The sequence below is a fragment of the Drosophila guanche genome, unplaced genomic scaffold (assembly GCF_900245975.1).
Source record: "Drosophila guanche unplaced genomic scaffold, DGUA_6, whole genome shotgun sequence".
NCBI lineage: Eukaryota > Metazoa > Arthropoda > Insecta > Diptera > Drosophilidae > Drosophila > Drosophila guanche.
In genome coordinates, this window is record NW_022995763.1 from 476,377 (window position 1) to 491,311 (window position 14,935).

Below are 14,935 nucleotides of genomic sequence, written 5' to 3' on the forward strand. Positions count from 1 at the left end.
ATTATATACACAATTATTATGTGTAAACACGATCCACAGAGAGAGCGAGAGAGAGAGAGAGAGAGGGAAAAGAAAAGTGAAAGATGGAAGAAAGGAAACATATTTAGGCATTAAAACAGAACAATTGATAAATAAACAAACAAAAAAATATGGAAAAAATGCAACAAAAACCAAGAAACATTTATTTACCAGCACTGGACCAGAGAGAGAGAGAGCGAGAGCGAGAGCGAGCCTTGAGGCTGAGGCAAATAACAAGATAATGATGTGAAATATCAAAAGTTAGCAAAACGTGCGGGCATGGGGTTGCCCTTCCATTCATAGTTAAGCAAATGCGGAATCGTCTCCTTTGTTACTACTATATCAAGCAGTTTCCTATATACATACATATATCCACCACACACACAAAAAGCAGAGAACTCCTCTGATATACACATATGTTTAGTCTGAGTCTGGTTGGAAGTTCGAACTGCAATCCCAAGACAAAAGCCAACCAAATGAAAGCAATTTGTTTGAATAAAACTCAAATCATATAAATGTGTGCGTCTTTCATTTTTGAAACTATTTAAATTTTAACAGGGAATTAACAGTGGTCGGTCGGCTAAGCATATGTTAAGCATGTAGCAGCATGTTAAGCCACCTGGTGTCGTGTATGTATAACTACAGTAAAGCAGTGTATTTTGCCAAAGAAAAGAAAAACAGCAAAAGCACGCGGATGAACTTATAATTACAACTTTAAAACTTTATAATTGCATGTGATCTTCAGTCAGAATCAGCTGGAAGTGGTTTCCCATGCTGTTCGATGAGTGGACGCAGCGATTTGCAGCCAGCAGTGTCGATTTGCTCCATGGCTCCCTTCAGCACGTCAGCCTCGGCTTCCTCCTCGAGCGAGTGCTTCATGGCCCTCAGCTCGCTCTGCAGGCACAGCTTCAGCTCCTCAATACCAAACGAACGGAACTTTATCGAGGTGGTGGCGTCCGACATGCCCTGGAGGTACTTCTGGTGCTCCTCCAGGTGCTGTTTCTCCAGGTTGAAGATGTAAACAACCAAAACCGTCTGAGCAGCCTTCGTATCGTCGAGGGTGCCCTCGCGATTCAGAATCATTTCGTTGTAGATGGGCACAACGTCCATGTCATCCACTCGCAGGTCGTCAATGACATGCAAATTCATGCCGCAGCTCGACAATTGATCCATGAAGTGGCGCAACTGGCGGAACTTCACGACATCGTTCTTGCCCGTTGCCACTCCCTTGGTGTTCCACGAGAAGCTGCGCACATTCTGGGGCCACGGGAAACTCTCCATCAGAGCTGTGGCAGTCATCGTCTTGCCAACGCCAGGTGGGCCGAGCAACGCCACCGAACGGAACTTGCGATCGCGGCTCAGTTCCTGCTCCAACTGCAGCAGTGCCTTGTCCTGCCCGACGACCAGCTGGCCAATCTGACTGATGCTTCTCTTCGCGTAAATCGGTTGATTACAGAAGTAGCAGCGCGACGCTTTCTCTTCGGCCGCGGCCACAGCAGCTGCGACGGCAGTTTTGGAGTCGCGCCAAGACACGTCAGCTTCCAGTTCTCGCGGTGCGGATACACCGGCCGTGGCGCTCCTGGCGAAGAACATGTACAGCAGCCAGAAGCCAACCAGTGTGATTGCCAAAATAGTTCCGCTGCGCCAATGAGCACAGCCTGCGGCCGCCTCCTCTGGGAGCTCAACGTCGAAAAAGTCCTGCCGCTCCCGCTGGCGTCCCTCGCCGCGCGAACGGGGGTCGTTCTCCCGTTGGAGGCTCTCGACGCGCGAGTGTCGGCGGTGGCGACGTTCCGACATTGCTTCTAATGTACCAAAATAATTTAATTTCACAAAATTTTTGTTGTGCAAAGGAGCTTAACAGTCAACGTTGCTAGCCCGAGTTTTTGTTTGGAATGATTTTTTGTCGTGCTTCGTGCCTGCTTGTGAAGTTCAAAACAAATTCAACTCGTAGACAACAGCCCAGCCCAGCCCAGGTAGGCGAGGATTAAATATTCAGGATCTATTTCTGTCTCAGACAGAACTAAACCGAGGCAGAGAGGACCGATCACAGCCAGCAGCCTTTGATGTGGCTGCCAATTATTTGATACGACAGGAGCAGTAGTACCGAGCAGAGTTTCGCAGGCAACTGAGGGGCGCCGCCCCTTGTTCTGTCCCTCCTTCGATAATGTGGCGTATGAGTATGATCGTTGGAGTGCGCGGAACAACTTGCGCCACTTGCCAAGCGAGAGTCCGACACTGTTAACAGAACAGCAGCAGTAGAGACAACAGGCGCCACCGTACACGCGCAAGCAGTAGAGTGTGCATTGTACAGTGATGTTAACCAAGAGTGGTCGGCTAAGCAGATCCCTATCAACACACACAAGTGTCTCTGTTAATCATTTACATACATGCCCAGAACAGCAGCAGTAGCGGAACAGCAGCAGCGCAAGTAGTAGAAAGTACATTGCACAGTGATGTTAAGTGGTCGGTTAAGCAGATCCCTATCAACACACACAAGTGTCTCTGTTAATAATTTACATACATTTACATGCTGAAGATAGCAAACCCTTGCTTATCATATACAAATTTGCAAAATATAAGTATACAATCGAATAAAACGGAGCATTTAAAATAAGCTAAATTGATTCTTCAAGCGGATTCAATTACTGTTTCAGTGCTAAAAGACTTTGCAAGCTTGTAAAATCAAATAGAAATGAGAAAATGTATATTTGTTGATCGATATATATATTTGATCGATAATTCCGCGGTCACACAAATAACAAAAGCCGGCGGATGGACTCACATATGTATAATTGAAACTTTATATTGTCAGTCAGCCTAAAAGAAGTGTTCTTGGAGCTTGCGGGGGATCACATGAAAATGGCTGGCTCCTCGTTCCCGTCGACGCCGTTCACAAGCAGGAAGCAGGAGGTGTGAATGAAGTAGAAGACGCCCACTAAGGTGTTCAGATCAACAAAGTACAGATAGTAGACGATGAAGTTGTTGCACCACACCTCCACAAAGGGCGTTCGCTCGTGCAGCATCATGGTGGAAATGAGCAGAACAACGGCCAGGGCAGTGCCCACAAGCATCATCTGGCAGATGGTTTAGGATTTAAGTGGGATACAAACTAGTCAAATGAGCTAACCCACTCACCCCGTTGGAGGTGATCTGATTGATCTGAAAGTGGCTCACATATTTGGCCCTAATCAATAGCATGACAGCGAACGAATAGAACAGCGTCAGCACCATTGTCCAGCGCATGTAGAAGAGCTCCAGCCAGGTGAGATGCGGCACCTGCATGTTGTCCACAATTATGGTCCTGCTGCAGCGTGCCGAGATGTCGTTCGACAAGCGCACAGCCACATGAACGGGCGCATCCGCATCGATGTGCACAATCCTGTTGAGCATTTCGAGGGCCCCAAAGCAGGCAATCTGCAAAGAGTCAAGCGTCAGCTTCAGCACCGCACCTACGATCTGTGCGACACTCACAAAGGAGCACAGCGACAAGAGGCAGCAGCACAAGTCCAGGGCTCGACACATTCTTCGATTTAATTCCAACTTGTTGCCCTCAGCTGCCAGCAACGACTGCGAGTGGCAGTGGCATCCAAGCCCATATAGAGAGAGAAAGAGAGTCTTTGGTGTCAATGTAGCTTTGATTTTGTTTGCTGACGCAGCTGGAAGTGGGGATAACGCGCAGCTGGATTTGGTGCTTTGGAGGCAGGCGTAAACAGTTTTATTTTACACATGTGTTTGTGGCGACTCTTAAATGCTTAATCATACGAACAAAATAATGATGGCTACACATTTCCTTGGGATAATGGATGGGGCATTGGGTGTGCGGTGTGCGGTGTGCGGATGTCTCTGATGTGATGGCTTTAAAATTAGTCAACTTGTTGGAGCATTTAGAATCAAAGTAGAGAGGGGTTATAGGGAATAGGTTCCGGGTACCCCGGGGTCCACTACTGGCTAAACTTCACGCCTATATTGTTGACGCGCGTCTGCATATGCTGCAGGACATCCTGCGAGAAGTCCTCGATGGTGGTGAAGCGACTCTTCTGGAAGCTGAAGATGTCCACCAGGAAGGACAGCAGCTGCTCGCGAAAATAGTGACAAATGTCGCGCAGATTCTCGTTGGGGCCAAAGAAGCCCCACGCCATCAGCGGTGATATCTGCTCGGATATCACATAGAAGTGGGACATGAATCCATTGTGGAACTTCAGCATCCGCTTCTTCGCCTTCAGCACCGACCACACGGCCGTCGTTAGAGCCTGTGGAATGGAGCAACAGATGAATCGAATGCCGCTTGGGGTTGCACTTGAAATGCATTGCTCTTACCGTCTCCTTGAAGCCATTGGAGAGCCAACGATTTTGGACGACAGCCGTGACACTGGCTGGCGGCGTGTCCAGATCCTTGAACGAGTCGAGGATGATAAAGTCCAGGCAGATGTCGTAGAAGGTCATTGCCTTGACGTTGCGCTGCTCCAGCTCCACTTGGATCAGGGGCCATGCATTCGGGTCCTTCAGGAAGTTCACCATGTCCTCGTAGCCAACGAGAAACTCCTTCGTGTCCTTGTCGCCCAGACAGAGCAGATCGGTGAGGATCTGCCTGCCCGAATCGCAGATCCACTGGCCCACGGCCGGGTCCTTGAAGAGAAACTGAAAGGCCAGACGAACGCAGTGGAGCTTCGCCAGGTACTCGGTGTCGGTGCTGCAGTGCACCAGCTCCGCTCGAATGGTGCGACACGGCACGGTGTACTCATCGTGATGCTTCAGGGCGCTCTGGAACAGCGGATACTCCTCGTACGAGGTCTCGATAAAGCCATCGAATTCACGCAGATCGGCCACCTGGTCCAGCGCCGAGGCGAAACTCTCCGCTGAATCGAAATTCGGATCGGAGCCGGCTCTACTGAGGACGCTGCCCGACTTGCGGGAGTTGCGATCCTCGTCATCGCCGCCGACGCCACCGCCGACGCCACCGCCGGCAGTGAGGCGATCCTCCTCGGCCTCGTCTATGGAATGTTCCTCGCGAAAGAGCACCGATCGCTGGTCCAGGAAGAGCAGCTCACTCTGCTCCTGCAGCGTGTAGGCCATCTCCAGAAGGTTCTGGATCTCGCGACAGAACTCCGAGTCCTCGGCCGTGGTCAGCGAGGCGGGAAATCCGCCCGGCGAGTAGTGTGCGGCCAGTGCATCCTCCCAGAAGTTGATGACCGTGTCCAGGGCCTCCATGCCCATGACGCCCAGCTGCTGTACGGTCAGCTGGGTGACAGCCGTGGGCACAGCATTCGTTCCACTCGCACCCATAATGCCAATGGAGCCCGACGCCATGGACAGGCGATCCGAGTAGGCGATTGTCGAGCCAACCGGGCTGCCCGAGCGTGCCGAGGCCTTGGAGCCGGCAATCGATAGCAGATCATTGGGACTGCGCATGCTGTTCCTCGTCCTACGATTTGTATACTTCCGGGCCCGACGCGGTGGACGTGGTGGCTTGCGGCGACGCAAGAAACGCGATAGAACGCCCATCAGAGCCACGCCAGCGGTCAGTGAGAAGATGACGACCTGCTCAATGGGTTTAGACGGTGAAAATGGTTGGTGGCAAAGGGTTCTGCTTCAGCTTACCTTTGTTGTGGTGGAGACACGGAAGGGCAGCAGGCTGCCGGTCCATGTTGCCGGTACGTTGCGATGCATGACTTTTCAATTTTGAACACTTTCAATTTGGTTGCAATGCGAAAAGGGACTTAGATTAGTTTTTTTGTGCGGATAACTCTCCCTGGCTCCCTGGCTCCCTCGGCTCGACTCTCGAATTGTGTGCGTGCTTTGAGGTTAGGCCCAGCTAGTGACCCCCGATGATACCCGGCCAACACCAATTGGACCGCACATTGGCCACTCGGCTGTTGCTTTGCTCATCGGCTGGCCTGCCCTTTGGAGTTTGTGTGTTTACTCTTGTTTTGCTTGAATTTGTTGCCTTCGCTCAATGGCTGGGCCATGGAAATGTCAGAGGTTCGCCCAAAGAGGATTTCCTTGTTGTTGGTCAGTCAAAACTTTCACTTTTAGGCCGAAAACAACAAAATTGCATCACAACGTTGAGGGAGCGCGCGCGGCACCAGAGGGCCATCAGCTGTTGAAAGGGTTGCCAGACTGCGAAATGTCAGAGCTGCGCATATTACTGTGAACGTAGTAATCGCAGTGACACAGTAACTACATATATACATGAATTGCTCTCCTTTTGAGTCACGTTATGCTGAAATTGCTCATTTCTGAACAGGGCTGCATTTCATAGTCGATAAATGATTTGTGGGGTTACGAAAGCGGGCGGGAAACAGGGAATTGAGTTGAATAATCCAATCAGTTTATTAATTAAATCAATTATGACTTTTGCATTTTTTTGATGCTAATCCAATTCGATAACACATCGTTGTCTATGTGACGTCACAAGACTGAGAGATGCGCCATCCGGTACACGCCAGCAGCAACCACAACAACAGCAACAGGCCAAAGCAGAACCGGCAAAAGCCAGTGCAAGATTCTCTGCTGTTGTGGCACAGGCAGAAATACATATTCTGGCATTATTAAATTGGTATTTTGGGCGCAAGCGACACAAACACAAACCAGAGAAACGCACAACTACAGGGCCAGCGAGACGCACAGAGGGAGAGGCACAGCCACAGCAACAGCCGCACACTTTCCTTACACTTACTCATGCCACTGTAGCAAAATATTCTTGTGGCTTTTTTGGCTTGCGTTATTGTTATTAGTCCCAGCACAGCAGCCAGCACAGAGACAACAACTGAGGACTGCCACTCACCCATTATCATCATAGATAAATGATGTCTGAAGATGCCAAAAGTGAGTAAAGTGCAATGAAAATTTGTTCTTACGAGCCATAGGCGTATGCAAAACACTTAATTTGTTGCTTCTGTTGGCCAGGTCCAGGACCGCGCACCCGTAATATCATTGAAAATCAACTGTTTCGCCGTCAGCGGAGCCTGAAGCTTGAGGCGCTGCAAAGGCAGCGCACCCTACAGGGCGATGACGACACCGACGTGGCCGAACCCTTCGACAAGGTTAGTCAGCAGGGGAATGAGTCTGAAGCCCGAAAAACTCTCTCCCTCTCTCGCTTGCAGACACAAATAGTCATCATATTCACAGAGAAGGCCAAGCTGCGCCACTGCCAAGATGTGGAGAAGATTATCCAAGAATTTGGCATACAGACAACACTGGAAATTGTGGGGTAAGCCGTGCGTGCCACACATTCAACCAGAGTGATCCCTTTTGATGACATTCTCTTAACTAGCAACACCGAAAAGTATCTTTATTTGTCGGCCAGCTTGGACACGTTGCTGCGACTGGCCGATGTGGCCGAGCTGGAGAAGAAGACGACCACTGGCAGCATGCAAAAGTTCAACAATGGCTGCATCTCTGACTTTCTGCTGCCCGGCATGGGCAAGGATCAGATTCTGCGCTACTGCGAGATACCCGTTCTGATCAAGGATGTGATCAAGCCATCGATCAAGTCCTACATACAGAAGGGCTACATCGAGGATATGTTTCCACTGCACGATATTGTGAGTGTCCTCCGGGGACAGACTAAAATACGAGCAGCATTTGTTCACACTTCCGCTCTCTCTCTCTCTCTCTCTCTCTCTCGGTTTCAGCTCTATTTGGATCGCTTCAAATGGAATTTGAAGCGCACCCGGCTGCCCATAGAGGATATTCGCAACTACTTTGGCTCCAGCATTGGCCTCTACTTTGGCTTCATCGAGTTCTACACAAAGGCCCTGATCTTTCCCGCTGTCTTTGGCATACTGCAGTATCTCTTCGACCTGAATCTCTCCATCGTTTGCAGCTTCTATGTGGTCTGGACAACTGTGAGTAGTCCAATGTTCATGTAGTCAATGTTCAATGGGAATATCGCGAATGAGACTGTCGCTGTTTTCAGATCTTTCTGGAGCTGTGGAAGCGCAAATGTGCTGGCTACTCGTATCGCTGGGGCACCATCGAGATGAGCAGCCTGGACAAGCCGCGCTCGGCGTATCAGGGCCAGCTGAAGCCCGATCCGATCACCGGCAAGATGACGCTGCATTACCCCATGCGCTACACGTACCTGCAAATGTACTGCATCTCGTATCCGGTGGTGCTGGTCTGTGTGGTGGCCGCCGGCTGGTTTGCCCTCTACCAGTTCCAGATCGAGGCCGAGGTGCTGGCCGACTTCGGCGCTGACTCGTGGCTGCTGTACGTGCCGGTCATTGTGCAGTCCATTCTGATAGCCATCTTCTCGTGGGCGTACGAGAAGCTGGCCACATTCCTCACCAAGCTGGAGAACCATCGCACACGCTCCCAGTACGACCGGCATCGGGTGAACAAGCTGATGCTCTTCGAGATTGTCAACAACTTCTTCTCGCAGTTCTACATCGCGTTCGTGCTGCAGGACCTCAAGCAGCTCAAGTACCAGCTGATGATGCAGCTCCTCATATTCCAGCTGCTGTGCATTGCCCAGGAGATCGGCATACCCCTGATGGCCGTGCTGCGGCAGAAGTACGTCAAGTTTCGCCATCGCGAGGTGGCCCCGGAGAAGCTGGACAACATCAGCGATCAGCCACGCTACGAGCAATCGTTCTACGAGTCCGGCCTGGATGCCTACCATTCCACATACGAGGACTATCTGCAGGTGTGCATACAATTCGGGTTCGTTGTGCTCTTTGCCGCCGTGGCCCCCTTCGCCGCCATTGGGGCACTCGTCAACAATGTGTTTGCCGTCCACATCGACATGTTCAAGCTGTGCAACATCTTCAAGCGTCCGTTTGCGCGCAGGGCCAAGAATATTGGCGCCTGGCAGCTGGCCTTCGAGCTGCTGTCCGTCATGTCGCTGCTGAGCAACTGCGGCCTGCTCTTCCTCCAGCCGAATGTCAAGTGAGTGCATTGAATGATTGAATCTAAAACTGAATTTACCTTTCATACTCGCTCGCTCTCTTTTGCAGAGAATTCTTCTCGCATTGGCTGCCCTCGGTGCCGGATCTGTCGTTTGTCATATTCGAGCATCTGCTGCTGGGCCTCAAGTTCATCATCCACAAGGTCATACACGAGCGTCCGCGCTGGGTGCGAATTGGTCTGCTAAAAGCTGACTTTGAAACCAGCCAGGCCCTCAAGCAACTCAAGTGGGTCTGCCCTTTGCCTTCTATCACTTTTATGCCATGCTAATCTCTCGTGTGCTTGCAGGAAATTCAAGACGGAAGCTAATAAGATGGCCTAGGATCGACTCTCCCTTTCTAATCTCCAGTTCCAGTCGTTGGTGCTACCAGAACCAAGTTCATTATTATATTTCTACGTTTTATGCCATTTTAATGTTAAACTTCTAACCCAAGGAAAGTTGTGCCTTATAAATGCTTTAAAATCAAACCCCACGCAAGTGACTCTAGCGCCCTGCTCCCCTGTAGTGCTTGAAGGCTAAAAAGGCATCGATGGCGTGCAGCAGTCCCGCCGCATAGCCCATGTACTAGAGCAGAAAGCGAATATAATTAGAGTTGGATGGCCATTGAATGCTGCAAAGATTCTACACTTACATAGCAGGCGGTCATGGCCGGATATGCCCAGAAGCCGGGACGCACCAAGAACTGCGGATGCAGCCACACAACGCACGCGAATCCCATGTAGCTGGACGAGCTGAAGTACATGCAGGCGGCCAGGCCATTGAACAAAGTCTCCTGCAAAACGGAGTACACATAGGAGAACTCTGCATCAATGCATTTGGATGTTAGTTAGCTACTCACAAACAGCGACTGTCGTATGAGACCGTATGACTTCTCGGAGAAGCCATAGCACAGCAGCAGTATGCCCGTTGTGGTGAAGCAGTGTCCCGTGGTGGCCAGAAAGCTGGTGAGCGCCTGTCCAATCGAGTCCGCATAGGGCACACCGTAGCGTATGAGCAGGCCCTCGCAGAGCATGGCCAGGCCCAGCTGCATCAGCTTGAGCAGTCCCACCCGCGACAGGACAAAGCCAAAGTTAATGCACGTACAGACGCGACAGCAGCAGATCCTGATGCCCAGCGGCTGACTCATGCCGCGCATTCCAAACGAAGACATTGTGTACTACTGCTGCTGCTGCTACTTCCTTGCCGCCAGCCTAAACCAAACTGTTCTCTGTTCTGCCACAAGACAAGGGATGCGGCCTGAGGCTGCATCGCCTAGGCCTGCCTGGGGTCGCTTCTATAATTAGATGCAGCCACATCTGGCGGCCAGTCGCTTGCCTGCCCCCAAGCGGCGCAAGCGTGCCACCATTACGCCTGCGCTGCTCTTGTTTGTTTGAATTGTGTGTTGGATCTGTTCCGTCAGGTACGTGTGCAGGTGCAGGAAGGACACAATGTCACGCCCGCCACTGTAGTTGCTTCGGTGTTCGCCTTCCACCAGCAGCTAGCATCGCTTCCTCTTCTGGGCGCAAGAAGAGCTGGCTGGAGTTTTATTTTTTTCATGAGCAAGAAGAAATCCAGCATTGATTCGCTCTAAGCGTTCAAACTTTTGGCCTTGCAAAGGAAAATAAAACGAGAAAGAACGTTGTAAGACGCTTCGTGCGCGTCGCTACTGTTATACCCGGTAGTCGTCAGTCAGTCAGCATATGTATGTATGCATATGAATGTATGTATGTACATCCATATGTTTGTATGTATATACACATGGGCACTTCTCAGACTAGGAAAATTTAATGTAAAGCTCAGTACTCAGATATGCCATATATTTCGCTCTGCGCCCAGCATGACCAGAGTGGGCAATGTGCAAGCTCTCTGGGTGGACTATTTTTTGTTTGTTTACAAAATGTAAGCCAGAGGAGTGTGTTATTCCAGGGTGGACATGGAGCTTGGAGGACAACAATGCATGGAGAAAGCATAGCATTGTTGAATGAGTCCGTTACGGCGGGGCTCTAATGCAATAAAAAAAATGTAATTACAGTTTGACATCGACTGACTAGCATCTTTGGGGTAGAACGATGCTCGTCACGGCCCGGAGAGTGCCAGTGATGGTGTAGTTATCCTGAGGAGGATTTTTTTTTCATTTGCAACTGTGTTATTGCAATTTTAGTTTATCCGTTTAGTTCAGTAGAGCTGTCGCTGAGGAATCCGCATTTAATGACCACATTTAAATTGCTGGCTTGCAGTTGGCAATAATAATAACAGAACTCACTTCGAGCTTAGTTCCTCTAATTGCCCCGTTGCCATAACTACATTATCTATCAACGCACCCCCGATGGTATTCGCTCCTGCTGGAAAATCCCCATTGGCCGCTGCACGAACCGTTTTCCACCGATTAAGCTGTCAATGAAACAAAGTATCATGCATACTCATAGACCAAATACCATCGGTGGAAAAAGCATCGTGTGTGCGTGTGCTTGCTCCACACAAAAGAGAAGATGAAATAGAATAGAGCAAAAATAAGCCGCTATCATGGCCATACGTTGGTCATCAACCTGGCCTGGCAGGCTTTATCAATGGGAGGCAGTGGCAAAAAGGCAGGCAGAGTCAGTGTGTGCAGATGGTGGTGGGTGGGTGGCAGAGGTCGTGTGGCAAAGAGAAAATGATATCGTTGAGAAGCTGGCGATAAGAAGAGACAAATAATTTGCTTTTCAATTGAAATGAAAAACCATTCAGTCAACTCACCCGTTGCCTAGGCAAATCAGCTGCCACGTGGAGCGGCACAGGCAGCGGTGGCAGGATGCCGTCTACCTGCGGCCTTATGAAGCGAATAGCTTACCCAAAGAATTGTGGAAAGAGCAGTGTTGTTGTATGTAAGCTCGGGTATCCAAAGAGCATTTTCACTGCGTTGATCAAACGTCCGCTTAATATCATAATACCTTCTGTGGAAAGGGTATAACGAATGCATAAAACACAATTCATAATAATAACAATAATTTAGCATGTGTCGGCCCGTCGTCCGTCGGCGAATGTATACATTAAAAGTCAGGGTCAAAGTGTGGCCATTGTGTTTACTTCTCTCTTTCCCTCCGCCTCCCGCTCTTTGCAAATCTCCTTCGCACTCACCCTCGCACTCTCATATTCTGAGGCGTGCGGAGAAGGAGGAACAACAATAAACAGAAAACAGAGAAATATGAATGGCAAAGCAAATGTAACAAAATGAGAAGACAAAAAGAAATCAGCAAAAAATGTTGCATAGACCGCTCATGTTGATATACCCTACAAATAAACTTGTGGTACAGAGATCATAGTCTTACGACATTTATTTAGGAAAATAAGATATTTCAGCGTGATAAATGCATTAAATATTGTATTAATAATGTCTCTAAATGTCTAATATTTGGCGCATAATTTGTCACATCTCTTCATCTCATTTCGTTCTTGTCTACTCATTGGGGTCTAAGTTAGGGTAACGACAATATTGACGCGGTCGGTCGTCGTCGTCAACAACAATGGCCGGCAATTGTTCAGCGGCGTCGCCTCTGCTGCGGTCGCTGTCGACGTCAATGACGCAGCGGCTACGTTTGCGGTTGTACCTTCTCTCTCTCTCTCTCCCTCTTGCTATCTATCCCACTATGTCGCTTCCCGGACAAAGCTGATTGAGTAGGGGGTTTTATACCCTCTCTTGCAAGAGAGGTATAAGCATTTTCAACAGATGTTTGCAACGCAGATTAATCCAATCAGATTCAAATAATAAATCATATAGCGTGATAGTCTATGAGTCTTTCCGCTCTATAAAAGTTGGAATGGCATGTGCAACATGAAGGAATTACCTTAGCAAGGGTATAAGAAGCCACGACTTTCAAAGCTATTGTTTCCGTTCGTTTCTTTGTGTTTTTGTCTTTTCTGATTCTCTTTTTGTCGCGGATTGTATGGACACAGCACACAAGAAAAAAAAACTGTTTTGTTACAAGCGAATGCCGATCGCTGTCTCTCTGTCGATCTTTATACACGTTTTCATTATCATTATTCTGTCTGCCTGTCCCTGTGCTTCTTCATGTGTTTGTGTGTGTGTGTGTCTGGCAGCACTTTAGCTAAGTCAGCACCAAGCATACCCCCACACTTCCCTTCGAAACCAGTGTCCGAGTCTCGACCCAAGTCTCATTTTTGTCGAGGGGCAACTCTTTTTCAACTTGTTGCTAAAAATATGCAAGCAGTAAAAGGAAACCGGTTCCCCCACCATGCACACACACACACACTCCTTTATACGTAAGTCGTTCATATGTACATATGTATGTATGTACAAAAACACGATTGGCCTGTTGTTGCTGGGTGCCATGACCGTCTAAGGCAAGGGGTTTCTATGGTGCTGTGGAGGGGCACAACTGGAACTGTAACTTGATTGAAGCAACAACAACAAGAAAACGATCTCATGCACAAATGAAGCCAACGACAAAAACAACTACAACAACAGCGACAAAGGCAACAACATGCAAAACGCCAACACGTAATACAAGATCAGATCGTAAAGCGGTTTGCTGTGTTTTTGATGGGTTTGTTGGTTGGGGGAGGGGACTGAAGCTGCTGTCGACGTCGACGCCAGCATCGATTACGCGCGCAAAACCGGCAATTGTTGTTGCTGCTGTCATTCTCGCTAGAGATGGCGGAGACACCGCGCTCGTGCATCACGATAGTTATGAACTAAACACGAAGAGGATATGTACGTTGTACATGCATACATATGTACATTCCATTGAAAATTCATGTTTTGTGTATGTTTGGTCAGGCCTAATCAAAATACGTCCCATGTCCATCACTAGTTTTCGCTGCTCTTGTTTCTGTTGTTTCTCGTTTCTTTCGTTGTGGTTGCTGTCACCGCAAGTTGCGCTACTTTGGCTTCTATCTCCCTCTGCCCGCTCTTTCTCTCTCTTCACCCTAATGCGGCTATGCAATGTCACCCACCAGCCGCCGCCGACAGTTGCTGCGGATTCAGGTTAGGTTTATTGCTCTCTCTCTTTCCCCCTGTCCCACTCTTGCTCACACGACCCCCTCTTTCTTTCTTTCGTTCGTTCGTTCTGTCTCTCTCCTCCGGTCTAACTGTGAATTGGCTCTGCGGCGAGCAAAGATCACAAAAAGTTAATTGTGGATCCGCGGCGGCAGCGACAGAACGGGGGCTCTGATTAGGCTAGCACAAAAAAAAGTGGGAGAGGAATTAAAGAATAGCAAACCGAAGAACTCCAAATGTATGTACTTATGTATGTACAAATACTCTTGCAGATCAAGCTGTGATATCTTTGAAATACTTCCTAGAGATATGGGTCTGTGCCAAGTTTTAAAATTGAGCGAAACCAAAACAAATACTCTGCAGGGGTATAACAAAAAGCCCCCGCTATAATAGATAGTCCAAATAAAACGCATAAGCCGAAAATTAACAACAAAGCGTGAAACGGATGGTGGGGCAATGATTGCACTTAATACGGCAAGGGGAATCACGTTCCAAGCCTTATCTAAGCGACTTGAACTTAACAGCTGTTCCTGGAATAATGCAATCATCATTAAATATTTTTGATAGTCGACAGCGGGACTACAGTTGGTACTAATTATTTACAAATCACACAATGTACACAGGTCTAGTAAATCCTCATCTACTAAATTTGTAGGGGTATGAACCATTCAGACTGAAAGTAGTTACAAATCATTTCCTCAACTAGGAGCTGTTGTACAGAAAATCAGCCTCCCTTTACATAATCTTGCTTGAAACGTCACCATTTTGAAGACGGGAAAGATTGTCCACCCACTCCGAAAGAGCAATCATTGCATTGACTCCTTCGTACATTCATATGTTCATTCATATATTTACATTGTATGTTGCATGTTTGTATGTTTGTATGATACATATTCCTTGACCGTGAAACTTCCTTGTATTGTATTGTATTGTATGAACCAGGCAACCAAATGCTGCTCCACCGAATTTTCCGCTGTCACATAATGGACTACGTGTGCATCCGCGCAAGATTCCATCAGTTACATATGACAAGT

At 48.7% G+C, this 14,935-nt stretch overlaps 5 protein-coding genes across 5 annotated transcripts; 1 reads left to right on the forward strand and 4 right to left on the reverse strand.

Annotated features, from left to right (window-relative positions):
- Nucleotides 1-759: 759 nt before the first annotated feature.
- LOC117591050 lies at nucleotides 760-1,815 on the reverse strand. The gene has a single exon (XM_034284148.1). The coding sequence runs from the start codon at nucleotides 1,813-1,815 to the stop codon at nucleotides 760-762; it is 1,056 nt and encodes a 351-aa protein (XP_034140039.1).
- A 977-nt stretch (nucleotides 1,816-2,792) lies between these two features.
- LOC117591016 lies at nucleotides 2,793-3,586 on the reverse strand. Its single transcript, XM_034284102.1, has 3 exons — nucleotides 3,490-3,586; nucleotides 3,154-3,432; nucleotides 2,793-3,092 (listed from the first exon to the last, which is right to left on the reverse strand). The coding sequence occupies exons 1-3, from the start codon at nucleotides 3,538-3,540 to the stop codon at nucleotides 2,868-2,870; spliced, it is 555 nt and encodes a 184-aa protein (XP_034139993.1). The 5' UTR covers nucleotides 3,541-3,586; the 3' UTR covers nucleotides 2,793-2,867.
- Nucleotides 3,587-3,702: 116 nt separating this feature from the next.
- Nucleotides 3,703-6,156, reverse strand: LOC117590989 (mitoguardin). The gene is made up of 3 exons (XM_034284064.1): nucleotides 5,617-6,156; nucleotides 4,336-5,556; nucleotides 3,703-4,268 (listed from the first exon to the last, which is right to left on the reverse strand). Exons 1-3 carry the CDS (start codon nucleotides 5,683-5,685, stop codon nucleotides 3,960-3,962), a joined length of 1,599 nt encoding a protein of 532 aa, XP_034139955.1. The 5' UTR covers nucleotides 5,686-6,156; the 3' UTR covers nucleotides 3,703-3,959.
- Nucleotides 6,157-6,354: 198 nt separating this feature from the next.
- On the forward strand, nucleotides 6,355-9,398 carry LOC117590983 (anoctamin-10). Its single transcript, XM_034284058.1, has 8 exons — nucleotides 6,355-6,843; nucleotides 6,925-7,061; nucleotides 7,122-7,228; nucleotides 7,292-7,562; nucleotides 7,653-7,865; nucleotides 7,937-8,907; nucleotides 8,976-9,152; nucleotides 9,214-9,398. The coding sequence occupies exons 1-8, from the start codon at nucleotides 6,822-6,824 to the stop codon at nucleotides 9,245-9,247; spliced, it is 1,932 nt and encodes a 643-aa protein (XP_034139949.1). The 5' UTR covers nucleotides 6,355-6,821; the 3' UTR covers nucleotides 9,248-9,398.
- LOC117591017 (protein singles bar) lies at nucleotides 9,311-10,143 on the reverse strand. Its single transcript, XM_034284103.1, has 3 exons — nucleotides 9,765-10,143; nucleotides 9,558-9,698; nucleotides 9,311-9,490 (listed from the first exon to the last, which is right to left on the reverse strand). Exons 1-3 carry the CDS (start codon nucleotides 10,074-10,076, stop codon nucleotides 9,410-9,412), a joined length of 534 nt encoding a protein of 177 aa, XP_034139994.1. The 5' UTR covers nucleotides 10,077-10,143; the 3' UTR covers nucleotides 9,311-9,409.
- Between the last annotated feature and the right edge of the window lie 4,792 nt (nucleotides 10,144-14,935).

Bases quoted from the DNA above. Each gene is read 5' to 3' on its own strand.
- LOC117591050 (XM_034284148.1), bottom strand. From the start codon at position 1,815: ATGTCGGAACGTCGCCACCGCCGACACTCGCGCGTCGAGAGCCTCCAA.
- LOC117591016 (XM_034284102.1), bottom strand. From the start codon at position 3,540: ATGTGTCGAGCCCTGGACTTGTGCTGCTGCCTCTTGTCGCTGTGCTCC. The intron at 3,433-3,489 runs GTGAGTGTCGCA...GACTCTTTGCAG, and splicing joins TCTTGTCGCTGTGCTCCTTT to ATTGCCTGCTTTGGGGCCCT. The intron at 3,093-3,153 runs GTGAGTGGGTTA...ACCATCTGCCAG, and splicing joins ATCAGATCACCTCCAACGGG to ATGATGCTTGTGGGCACTGC.
- LOC117590989 (XM_034284064.1), bottom strand. From the start codon at position 5,685: ATGCATCGCAACGTACCGGCAACATGGACCGGCAGCCTGCTGCCCTTC. The intron at 5,557-5,616 runs GTAAGCTGAAGC...CCCATTGAGCAG, and splicing joins GTGTCTCCACCACAACAAAG to GTCGTCATCTTCTCACTGAC. The intron at 4,269-4,335 runs GTAAGAGCAATG...TCCATTCCACAG, and splicing joins CCAATGGCTTCAAGGAGACG to GCTCTAACGACGGCCGTGTG.
- LOC117590983 (XM_034284058.1), top strand. From the start codon at position 6,822: ATGATGTCTGAAGATGCCAAAA. The intron at 7,062-7,121 runs GTTAGTCAGCAG...TCTCGCTTGCAG, and splicing joins TGGCCGAACCCTTCGACAAG to ACACAAATAGTCATCATATT. The intron at 9,153-9,213 runs GTGGGTCTGCCC...GTGTGCTTGCAG, and splicing joins CAGGCCCTCAAGCAACTCAA to GAAATTCAAGACGGAAGCTA.
- LOC117591017 (XM_034284103.1), bottom strand. From the start codon at position 10,076: ATGTCTTCGTTTGGAATGCGCGGCATGAGTCAGCCGCTGGGCATCAGG. The intron at 9,699-9,764 runs GTGAGTAGCTAA...TCCGTTTTGCAG, and splicing joins TCATACGACAGTCGCTGTTT to GAGACTTTGTTCAATGGCCT. The intron at 9,491-9,557 runs GTAAGTGTAGAA...TTTCTGCTCTAG, and splicing joins CGGCCATGACCGCCTGCTAT to TACATGGGCTATGCGGCGGG.